We start from the raw sequence: 12836 nt of genomic DNA on the forward strand, positions 1-12836 counted from the left end.
ATTATGAATACTATTCTCCCAGGAATAACTGCCATTCATTGTACAGTGGGAAAAGTGGCCAGAAGGGGTATAGCTGAAGTGCTGAAGGAGTTCAGAGGAGAACAGAGGACCTCTGTTCACTTCATCAGGGAGTATGAGTTGTGTTTTCTCCAATGGTCGATTAAATTCAAATTATTTGTATTAACATACTTTAAAAAAATCTAGATAAATGAGAGGACAAAAGGAAGGGGAAAGGAAATACCTAATTTTTTTAAGGAGAAAAATATTTGCTTTTTAATATTTAAATTTTAAACTCGATGTGTATATTTCCAAGCCTTCTTTTAATTACTATAGCATTTCAGAAGGATAAAACAAACCAGGGAATATTTTATATGGTTATCAGGGGCTTTTCTTTATATACTTTACTTCCTCTGGATTCTAAGTATTTTTATGATTTGTTTGTTTTTTCTCCTGATTTTGCATTTTTGCTGTTTTGTATAGACCCTTCTGTTTTAAGAGGCCCTCTGCTAGGCCATACGGATGCAGTCTGGGGTTTGGCTTACAGTGCAGCACATCAGCGTTTGTTGTCCTGTTCAGCAGATGGCACTCTGCGTTTATGGAATACAACTGAGGTTGCTCCAGCACTAAGTGTATTTAGTGATAATCAAGGTACATATTTTAAAAACTAATTTTGCTGAATCTTTTATAAAAGGTCTTATTCTAAAAGCCAAACGAACAAGCACATAAGTAAATAAATGATTCTATGAGCTCTTACTGTTTAATTTTGAAAGCTTTTTGAAAAAAGAAAAGTATATCTGTTTGAATTTCCAACTTTAGTTTTTAACAGCATAGTATTTGGTGAAAGAACACTCAGATTTTAAATTTTTAAAAATTGAGATGTAATTTATATACAGTGAAAAACACAGATCTTAAGGGTAGATTTTAATGAGTCTGATAATGAATACACTCCTTTAACTCACACCGATCAAGACAGAACATTTTCTTCACCTCAAGTTTCTTCATGTCCTCGTCAATCTCCTCTTCCGCTTCCCAACCAGACATACCCACTGTTGTGATTTCTTTCATCGTAGATTAGTTTTGTCTATTCTGAAACTTCATATGACTAACATAATACAGTATGTACTCTTTTGTATCAGGCTTTTTATTCTCACTATAATGTTTCTATAGTTCATGTTGTGTTAATTTATTTCTTTTTATTGTTTAATAGTATTTTATTAAGCCGTAATTTATTTATTTACCTCTTGATGGACATTTGGGTTGTTTCCATTTTTTGGCTATTATGAACAAAGCTTCTGTGAACATTCATGTATTTTCATCATAGGTATGTAGAGACCTAGAAGTAGAATTGCTGGGCTTTAGGGTGGGTGTTTATTTTACTTTATGTGAAATCACCAAAATTTTTTCAAAAGCAGTTGTGCCATTTTACACTACTGACAGCAATGAATGAGAATTCCAGTTGCCCTAAATCCTTACCAACATTTGGTATTGTCAATTTATATTTAATTTTAGCCATTCTGGTGGGTGTGGAGTGGCATTTCATTTTAGTTTTACTTTGTGTTTCTTTGGTAGCTAAGTATGTTGAGCACTTTTTTTATTTGCTCATTGGGCAAAAATATATCTTCTGCAGTACACACAGTTTTTAACTTTTAGCTTGATTTAGATTTTGAGCCAAATGGTAAAAAATCAGATTATTATATTCATTTTTTACATTTCATTCTGTTTCTATAAGCTTCAAGTTTTAACCTATTCTAGATGGTAACATCTACCATCTTTATTATCAGACTATCATAACATGAGTTGCCTGCATTTGATATTTGTATGACTCTAACAATAAATAACAATTCAAAATTTCATTTTTAATATCATATTTTTGATGAATTAAAATTCCTAGAATTAAAATTCCTAATGAGATGGGTTTTTTAAATGGAGAATTCCCACTGTGCCACTCTGTTGAGGTAGAAGCAGCAAAACTTGTGGTCTATACATGTTTTCCGTTTGCTTTCTGAATAAAGACAAGCATTCAATGAATGTATTAGCTGGATAACAGAATACCTGCTGGACAGATAAGGATAATAAAATTTAGAATAGGGCTAAAAGTTACAAAAGAAATAATCTTGATTAAATGGTTATGAGCTAATTCTTATTCTAATGAGAATCCTTATTTACTTCTTAAGGAAATCATGCCATTATTTGTTTTTCTATATTTTAAGTGCATTGTCAAGTAGATGCTTTAACTGCTATTTTCGTTGTGTTCTGACTCTTAGAATTGGGAATCCCTGCCTCTGTGGATCTAGTGAGCAGTGATCCAAGCCATATGGTAGCATCATTCAGCAAAGGATATACAAGCATCTTTAACATGGAAACACAACAACGCATTCTCACTTTAGAATCCAATCTAGATGCAAGTATGTATACCAATTTTTAGTAGTCTGTTTAGATCCATTTTTTCACTTTATCAAAATTATAGCTACTAGAGTCAGCTATCAAAAATATTTGTCGTTATAAAGTGTTCTGCTTCCTACATCTCAGAACACAATTACTTAGAAGGATATAATGATTTACAATTGATTTTAAGAGTTTGGGTTAAGTTTATGCATGTTTATAACTATACTATTTAAAATATCATTTTAGCTATTCCAAAGATGAATCTAGTTTAGTTTTATACCAAATGATTAATTTTTAATCCATTTGAAGAAAACAGTATTTATTCTGAATAGAAAATAAATTTATTTTCTATCTCATAATTTTATTTTTTTTAACCAACTTAATTTTATATTAGTAAAATAACTTGATACAGCTCAATATTATTTAGAATATAGATCACATTGTGGCTCTCAGAATCCCGAATCTGAAGTTTCTTATTGAATACAAGAAGTCAGGAAATAAATGCTTTCTTGGGTTACAAAAAAGATATTACAGAATCTTTTTGGTTTTTGGGTTTTTTTAACCATTACTTTCTGTCTTTAGTCATAATCCGGACAATCACAATTTAGGTTGCAGCCAATAAAACCATGTACACATATACTGTTGTTTTAATCTGAGAACTAGCTTTAAAAATAATTACATTTTGTGAATTTGTGTGTGAACGCACATGTGCATGCATTCATGTGTGCTTGTGTGTCTGTGTCTGTCTCTCCCCTCCCTCACCCCTCCCCCTTTCTCTCTCAAAAATTTCCTTCATTCCATTTTGGTTTTCTTCGTTTTCCCTTCCTCATCTGTTATCCTTTGTTTTTTCCTGATATGTTGTAAGAGTTGTATGAGGAAGTAGGCATGAATAAAATTTTGAGCTATTCAGATGTAAAAGAGACAGGAAAACAAAACTTGAGATTATGGAATTGGAAAAGGAATTTTTTTGCCAAGAAATATATTTTAGACTCGAGGTAAATTAAAAATCATATTTCGATATATTGATGCTGGAGGAGAAGGGGTCTGTGAAGGCCCAGTAGATGGACTTAACCCTCCTCATCCTCTTACCAGGTTCTTGACTCCACCACAGGAAATAATTCAAGAGGAGAATCACAGTAGAAAGCAAGAATGGGTTTAATGTAATAAATAAGAGTTACAGGGCCGGCCCGGTGGTGCACTCGGTAGAGTGCGGCGCTCGGAAGTGCGGCGGCGCTCCCGCCGAGGGTTCGGATCCCATATAGAGACCAGTCCGCTCACTGGTTGAGCGTGGTGCGGGCGCGACACCGAGGGTTGCGATCCCGTTGCCGGTCGCGGTACGGGCGCGACCCCAAGGGTTGCGATCCCGTTACTGGTCACGAAAAAAGACAAAAAGGAAAAAAAAAAAAGTTACAGATTTCACAGGGAGAGTGTGGCCTAGCTCCAGAGACCCAGCAGGGTCTGCACCAGGTCCAATACAAAAGTAAGAAATGCCCCCTTAAAGTCTAGTACAGAGTGCAGGCTGGCTCGAGAACGAGCAGCCACTTGCTGAAAGTAAGTTTGATACAAAAGAAAGCATACACACCTCAGCCAGCAAAGTGCGGGTTGGCCCTGAGAAAGTGAGCAACAACCCTGCCTTCTGCTGGGATTCAACTTTTATAGTCTCACTATCTAATACATATTTACGCTATCTAATGAAAATAAATTCCATTTTACTGAGCTTGCTTGGCCATTAGGGTTATATAACCCCTTCCTACTGAGCATGCCCAGCTACTGGATTTGCATAAGTCAGCCCCCTGAGGTCTCCCGTTGGTCCGAAAATTGGTTCGACTTGCAACAGTAACTCTCCTCTAGGGTAGGGCCCCAGAGGAGGGCCCTGAGACCTTGGGGAATGGCTTGAAACCCAGACGTGTGTCCTGTAACCTGAGCCCAGGGAAACTGAGCACCTTGTATCTCAATATGACCTAAAGCTACAGTAGTAAGATAAAAAACCAATATAATATCAGGAAAGATGTGAGCATTATTGGAATTACATTTGAAGATTGTGACTTAAATATCTTCAGTGGCAAATGTTGGTTTTTAATGACTACTACAAGTTAATAAGATGTCAAATCTGGTGGATAAGATGGATAAAATGAACTAGTTGATCCCATTTTTTTGTACCAAGAGGAGTGACCATAAAGTAGTATGGCTTTTTGCCTGGTACTAGAAACATTTTCAGAAGCAGATTGCCAAGAATGTTTTTAACAAAGGTAACATTATTGGAATAAGTAACAATAATTTACTGTGATAATATGTCCTGATAGTTCCTAAATTACCGGTTTTGTTACTTTTACAGTTGCCTAAAACAAACTTAAATTAGTCTTTTATTCCGTTCTACTGTGGACTACCCTTCATGTTTGATTATGTTGTTCTATTCTGGAATTTAGAATTTTTTTTTTTTGACTGGTAAGGGGATCACAACCCTCGGCACAGTATTGTCTGCACCACGCTCAGCCAGTGAGCTCATTGGCCATCCCTATATAGGATCCAAACCCGTGGCCTCGGCGCTACTAGCGCCACACTCTCCCAAGTGAGGCACAGGGCCAGCCCTAGGTTTTTTTTTTTTTTTTTTTTTTTGATTAAAATTCAGACCAAACAGAAGGTGAAAGTGAATTTCGTATAGAGTTTAAAATGATGAAGGATGTTTGTTGTTAGAATAAAAATAAATTACCCTTCTCATTGATGTCAATGGTGATTTCACTGTGATACAGAGGCAGTTGAAGCAGGTAAATGTGTACTTGTGAACCCAGTGTAAAAGTAAAGTATTTCTAAGTCACAAGCTGAATATGAGTATTTGGAGGATTGTTTTGGATTCATTGATAGAATGATGGCTGCTAGGCCTTTGATTTATTTCTAGTGTTCTTTGCATTTTGCTTATTTCTGTGTTTTACCATCAAGTAGAGAAACTTCCTTAAAAGTTATTGCCAAAGTATTTCTTTTGCCTGCTTCCATGATTTGATTTCTATTGCATTAATTTTCCAGCTTTCAAAATAATTAAAGCTATCCCAGAAACTTCTCTCTCAGAATGTATGGGATATTTCACTTAAAGTATTTATTTCTTGTTGCATTGTTTTTCTTCTGCTAGACTTTACACAGGCTGCTCAGTGATGTTTTATCTATGGTGGATAAAAATTCATAGTCTCAATTTTGAAACTAAGCATCTCTTTGGATCATCTAAGTCAAGTGTAGCTGAGCAAGAAGTTATTCCATGGTCAAATGACTTTTTTGTTCTATATTCAAATGACAGGCTGGGTTAACAACCTGCTGCTAACATTGGAAAAAGACTATCTTCAGTTTTTAAGATGTCATATTTCTAGGAACCACATGAAAATCCCATAAGATTATTTTTACCTATATTTTCTATTATGTGAATGTAAACTCATAATACTACTTCTAGGATTTAAAGAAAAGTTAACTCTTTATGAAATATTTTTAAACTTGCAGAAAGGTTGCAAAAATAGTATAAGAACTCCTGGCTACCCTTCATCCATATTCACCAGTTTTTCACGTTATGTCACATTTGCTTTTTCACTATATATGTGTATAATTTTTAAATTCTGAACCACTCGAGGGACATCATGCCCCTGGGATTCCTTTAGATCCTTTAGCATGTAGTTTCTAAAAACAAGGACATTTTCTGACATAGCACATTAACACTGATCAAAATCAGGAAATTTAACATTGACACAATACTGTTGTTTGAGTTACTGTTCATATTTAAATTTTGCCAATTTTCCCAGTGATGTATTTTATAAGGACATCCCTTCCTCTCCCTGGACCATGATATAGTGGTATTTTAAAAATTTTGACATATCTTAACTTAGTATTATCTTTATGCAGATTTTTCTTTTTCTTTTACAAAAACATATTAATAAAAATTACTGATTAATTTAAGTTCTTCTTAATTATTGATTTCCTTTTGATAAAAGGCTTCCAGGAGGAACTGGTGATCTTATATTAGTTTAGGAACCAGTCTGGGCAGTTGTCCAATTTGCATGAGTCATCTGGTTGGGACAGAGTTAGAAGTTATAATAGATACTGGTTTTGTCACTTAATTTTGAGGGAGTCAGAACTTTTTCTGGATGTTGGTGCATTTGCTATGATACGGGCTTAATATATGGCCTGCCTGTTTAATTGTGCATGTAAGTGAAATCTCTTTGAAAACTATTAAAGGATACACTTTGTCACTTAATTTTGAGGGAGTCAGAACTTTTTCTGGATGTTGGTGCATTTGCTATGATATGGGCTTAATATATGGCCTGCCTGTTTAATTGTGCATGTAAGTGAAATCTCTTTGAAAATTATTAAAGGATACAAAAAAAATGCTATTAGGATGATGACTGTTTTAAGATTCCAAACCTGGTAGACTGTCAAATGATGACCATTTCTATTATGATGAAGAAGAGTGGAAAGAGAAGATTTAAGGGTTAAGAAGCTTTCTTTGCAATGTTTATTTTTTGATGATAACTTTGTGATGAAGAGCTCTATATGCAAAAAGAGCTGAGATTTAAATTTGGGAATTGTCTTCATTACATAGAACTTCATATAGCACAATATCACAGAGCATTGTAGAATGAGAAATGTCAGTAGCTCTAGGCTAAGCCTTCGATGGACCCATAGATAGCAGGTAGTGAAAAAGGAAATTCTAATTCTTAGGTCCTTCTAGATTTGTCAGTATGGCTTAGCTTAGGCAATTCTTATTTCCTAACATTGATATTATGGGAACAATCTCAGAATAAATGAATCAAAGACAAAATAAAGTCACATTATTTACTTTTTCAGTCTCTTAGGTGGGTATTCAGTTCTCCTCTGTATGAAAATATAATAGCTTTGACTAATTTGTGTTGCTCTTTAATTTTTTCTTTTTAGCAGCTAGTTCTTCCTGCCAAATAAATAGAGTCATCAGTCATCCCACTCTTCCGATCAGCATCACTGCTCATGAAGACAGGCACATCAAATTCTATGATAACAACACAGGTAAAAATTTATTAAGCATTGATTTTTGTTAAAGCAAAAAAATCCCTGCTATAAATAGACATTTTGGTGTCTGTTGGTGGCTTCATAGGCAGGGAATAGGCTGAAACAAAAATACTCTTCTGCCTCAGTTTCTGTTCATTCCATCTAAATCTGCTGAGACTAGTCTTCATTATACAATATAGAATCATTCTGCTTTACTTAATAGTGAGTAGATACTATATTTAGGCCCTAGGGCCAGCGTTATCACTAGCAATGCAATGAACAGTTCATTTAAATACCAATAAAAATGATCTATTGCTATGATCTGTTGCAATATATTGGGAAAAAATAGAAATGTGTTGGAAGTAGTGGCATATGATCATTGTATTTTGTTTAAAATTGTTCAATTTTTGAATAGTCTTATTCAATATTCAATTATTTAGTCATTGAATAGCCTTATTCAGTGTTGTGATGGAAAACCTCTAGGTCATCTGGTTTATTTTGTTAGTTTTTCCATGGACTAATCTTTTCTGTGTTATAATACTATTTGGTCCTCATTGATTTGAATTGGGGCATGGGGGCTTCCTAATTTTTATTGGGTTGCATTTCATCAGTTTAAATGAAATTCATGAGGAGCTGTGCTGAAAGGAAAGCACCCTGTAGTAGTAGCCGTATTTACTATTATACCTGCTATTGTCTTTGTTAATATGTTGAGTTTGCCGACTTTGCTTAGCTGCTAGTGATGAGTAATTTAATATTTTTAATCCCCTTCTATATGTTTTTTTCCACTAAAATTGCAGCCATGTTCTCTTTCTATTCCTTTGTCTTTGTCTCAGTGAATTTGAACTTTCTGTTCCCACAACCTGTATAATTTGCCTGTAGCTAAAGGATGCAGAGTAGGAGATTAATAATGTTTAAATTCTAATTAATTAACATGGCTTAAGGGAGGGTTTGTGTAGAAACTACTGACTTCCATATTGTGGTTTAAAAGACAAAAGTGGGTGGTCTGAAGGTAGTAAGGAAGTTATCTTGATTGTTCAGTCATTTACAGATCAACCTTCTTGTTCTACTCTTTCCCTCCTCATTACTCCACTTGATTAGTCTAACAACAACAACAACAACAAAAGACAAAAGTATAGTCTAGAATTTGAGCCTTTTTATTTCTCATCACTACCATAACCAGAGGCAGGAGGATGACAGATGTTTTAGCTAATGGAAAAAGTTGTTGATACAGTAAGTACATAGAGAGGAATGACTGAAGAAACCAGTGTAACATGGTAGCTGGCATGTGTTAAAGATGAGAGAAGTCATTCATTAATAAAGACTAACAATCTCTTTTTCCAAAGGCAAACTGATCCACTCGATGGTAGCCCACCTAGAAGCTGTTACAAGTTTAGCAGTTGATCCTAATGGCCTGTATTTGATGTCTGGCAGTAAGTAGATCAACTATGGATTATTTATTTGTTCTTATCATTTTCACGTTAATGCAATTTTTCCTTTTAATTTCCTTTCTTTTGGTATAGGTCATGACTGTTCAATACGTTTATGGAATCTAGAAAGTAAGACGTGTATCCAAGAATTCACAGCTCATCGGAAAAAGTTTGAGGAATCAATTCATGATGTAGCTTTCCACCCATCCAAATGCTATATAGCCAGTGCTGGAGCTGATGCGCTGGCTAAAGTCTTTGTATGACACAATGTATCATCTCCACCTTCTAGCTCTTTATAAATAATCAACTGCACAAAAGAGATACAGAAGACCAGGGCAAGAACCAACTCCTCCTGCCCTTTTGTTCTGCTGAAGGAGCACAGAGAATGTTTGTTAAAGTATAATTTTGCAATTCGTATGCTGTTTTCTAAAACTAAGGTTGTTCAGGTTGCTGCAAGCTCAGCTGAATCTGAGAGCCTGAAAACTGTTTCAAATTTTCCCCCAAATAGTGCTTTTATTTCAGAGGATGTTCTAATTCGCTAGGCAGGCCTGAGCGAATACAGGTTTAGCTTGTCTCTACTGAATAAAGAGGGAATGCTTTAATGGATAATTGAAAAGCCTGATGGCTGGTAATGAGTAGTGGAAGAGTGGAAACTTAGACCTACTTCTCCCCTGAGAAATCTTGTTAAACACATTAGGTAGACAAAACAGTAATCTTTATCATATCTGCTCTACTAACCCCTTTGTGTATAATAACCAGGCAGTGTTAAAATGAGTTTTTAATTTAGCCCTCCTTTCAGCTGTTCACATAAAGCACCTGGCAAAGCCTTTCACCTATTAGGGGGAAAAATGCAATAATATGTTGAATATATTATTATTAAGAAATGCTAAACAAATATTTAGTTTACAAGGAAATTTCTATATTGTATTACAGTTTTGAAAATAGATTTGGTACCATTCTAAAGTTTAGCTGTCAAGCATTCACCATTATGAAGAATAGTTGATAGAGTCTGCTTTTACTAAAGGATTTAACTTATTCAGGTTTGAGATTTTGTTTATTTTTAAGGTAAACAGGGCATATCTCTGTAATAATTTCTATTTTAGAATTCACTTTATTCATGTGGTGTTTATAGTACCAGAGTGATTATTTCATATTGATGAAGTCTTACCTTTCAGTAACTGAAAAAGATGGAAGTTATTTGCTAGTACTCATTTATCAACACCTACATAATCATGCTTCAGGTGATCTCTGCTTCTTGTTCTTTGTCTCTCACATTTGTTATCTGATATCTACCAAAAATAGTTCATAATTATTGTTTTAACGGTCCAAAGAGTGTGGGTAACCTCAGGCAGCTGCTTTTACAAAAGTACTAATTAAAACAAATGCTATATACCCCAGGAATCCTTTATTAATATCTCTAAGAAGAAGAAACTCCCAGAAATCTTGATGGAGGAGTTCAATGCCTAAGATTGGCTAAAGGGTTCTCTCTTTCACTCTCCTTATCCCTCCTCATTGTTTATTTTAAATACACATGTTTTAATGGTCATCTTGTTTGCCCCAAATGACAGAGACCAATCTAGAAATTAGAAATAAATTATTAATATTCAATTTTTCACCAAAATGTATATATGATAGGTTCTCAGACTTAAAAAAAATCATATTCATAAGTATTTTAACTCATTAAAATAATTCCTGCATTTCCATCCCCACATATTCCATTGTCATAGCAATGATACTTCTGATGATATGCACATCTACTCCTTGAAGAAGTATTTGGTTGGTGATATGGATAATAATGACAATATTTATTTAAAATTTCTGCTTGTCTGCCTCTAGAACTCTGCAGGATACAAGTAAATTTTCTTTAATGCTAAACACCTGTGCTAAATTTGCCAGATTGTTACACGGATATGTTGTAGTATTTTAACACAGCTACCTTTTTGTTTCATCTTTGTGCTTTGGTTTACAGCAGGCTTAAGGGACTCCTTTGTATAATCAAATGAATTGACTTAGACATGAGTTACCAGGTGAGTGTTTTTATTTTCATGCAGATACAGAATTCCGCATTGTGTTCAGTAATTCCTTTCAGTTCTTCACAGAGCAAAGAAAGGGTGTTGCTAACCTTTTGTAGAAGGATACTGGAAAATTCCAGTCAGGTGTCCTTACTTGGTATATTTATGATGAACAACCACAAAACTATTGTTCTACCAGTTATTGCTGTAATTACCTTCCCAGGTCTTCAGTGCCTACTTTATGTCACTGAAATTCTGAAAACCAAGACACTCTCTTCCCCTGTTCATTTTCTGCCTCATTGTTGAAATTTTTCTGTTAGTAGAAAATAACCATGAGATATATAGACTGTGGTGCAAAAGATGGAACTATTGAAAGTTCCTTTGAAAGCCAGTGCTGTGCCACTGGAGACTGTACACAAAGAGATTCTTCTCCACTAACACTGTATGATCTCAGCCTAGAAATCGCCAAAGCTGTCTTCCAATCAGATAATACCATATGACTTTTCCCCCAGCCTATTGAAAATTCACAAAACGAACAAATTTGAGATTCAGTTATTGAAATGATTTCATAGTGCTTGATTTGTAAATATTTTTGGATGAAATATACTGGAATAGTATGAAAATCAGCAGGAGGTATGAGTCCCTGCCTTATTTTCATATGCTATGGATACAGCTCTGGGAGCTTGCAGCACCCTTCTCAAAAAACTGTCATATGGAACTCATTTGCTACTCAAATCATAGATATTTAACATAAGTGGTATAATGACCTTCAGTATTTTTCTATTGAACAAATTTAGCAGTTTTTGCCATTAAACAATTAGTTATGTAAAGTATTTAGCTTTTATAATCATTTTAGTTATGACTAAAAGGGGGGAATGAGCTGCATCACTGATAATGAACTTCATGAGAAATTTTTTGTTTATCTGACTGTCATTCCTTCACTATTCTCGCTATAAATTTCTTTTGGAGATAATGATGAAGATTTATTTGAAAATGTCTAAAATGTATGTATATTTTATAAATGTATATTATATATATTGTAGGAATATATATAATATATATATATATATATAAATAACCATAGGTGCATTTTACTGTTTTGTATTTTTATTTTTGGAGGTAGTGTACACAGCAGATAATGAGTATGACAAGTGTTGTGCTGTTTGCTTTTGCAGTATAATATATAGTTCTAAATGTTTAAATTACTGTATATACTATATTCATTATAGGCTAGCATGCTTGTTTTAAAGACTGTCATTCTAGTTTATTAAAATCTGAATGTAAGAAAACCTGGCTATTCAAATGTGAATTGAAAAATATTCCATTCTTAGTACTGAACTATTTCCATTGAACATTCAGGCTTTTTAACAAAACAGATATCATCAAGAAGGCAATAGCTAGAAAATGAGAGGTGCCTTTAAAAAAAAAATACAAATGCAGCCTTACAGTGAGGATGAAGATTGAGTTGCGGGGGGTGGGGGGAGGCCAGCAGTGAGAGAGAAAGAGAATGTGTGTGTGTGTTGTGTGTGTGTTTGCCAATCTGTGAAGGTCCTGATTTGTGACCATCAACGTCTTTTTAATGTATCTGCTCAACTTCTAGGTCTTCAGGGGACATTTCATGCATTATCTTTGTGCTCTTCTGAGCACCATATATATTTTTCAATAATTTTGAATGTGAATTACTAGAACTTTCATAGAGAAAAAATAGCTATTCTTTAATTATAGTCAAGTGCAGGTAAGGAGACATTATAGGTTCACCAAAATCATGGGATCTCAGTGTTGGCTAAGTAAATGTAATTTTTTAAAGGCTCACTTTTTTAGTATTTCATATATTTCCCCCTTAAGAACATATTGTGAAATTTTTATGTGATGAAGATTCAGCTAGCAAAAATTATTTTTAAACACCTAAAATTCCACTTAAGAATAGTCTTAAGGTATTTCAGTGGCATCTCTCATATCTACCTCTTTGTCACTGCTGCCATTTTAACTAAAGTAAATCCTTATGACATCTGAA

General features: G+C 34.3%; 1 protein-coding gene across 1 annotated transcript in view; it reads left to right on the forward strand.

The window, feature by feature from the left end:
* Window positions 1-12111, forward strand: part of STRN (striatin, calmodulin binding protein) — a 114405-nt gene extending 102294 nt beyond the window's left edge. Inside the window, exons 14-18 of the mRNA XM_008575440.1 lie at window positions 481-648; window positions 2265-2405; window positions 7294-7401; window positions 8727-8813; window positions 8904-12111. Of these exons, the coding sequence (XP_008573662.1) occupies window positions 481-648; window positions 2265-2405; window positions 7294-7401; window positions 8727-8813; window positions 8904-9073 (674 nt within the window). The 3' untranslated portion in view covers window positions 9074-12111. The remainder of the gene's footprint in view (window positions 1-480; window positions 649-2264; window positions 2406-7293; window positions 7402-8726; window positions 8814-8903) is intronic.
* Window positions 12112-12836: the final 725 nt, after the last annotated feature.

The sequence above is a fragment of the Galeopterus variegatus genome, unplaced genomic scaffold (assembly GCF_000696425.1).
Source record: "Galeopterus variegatus unplaced genomic scaffold, G_variegatus-3.0.2 Scaffold1188, whole genome shotgun sequence".
Classification (NCBI taxonomy): domain Eukaryota; kingdom Metazoa; phylum Chordata; class Mammalia; order Dermoptera; family Cynocephalidae; genus Galeopterus; species Galeopterus variegatus.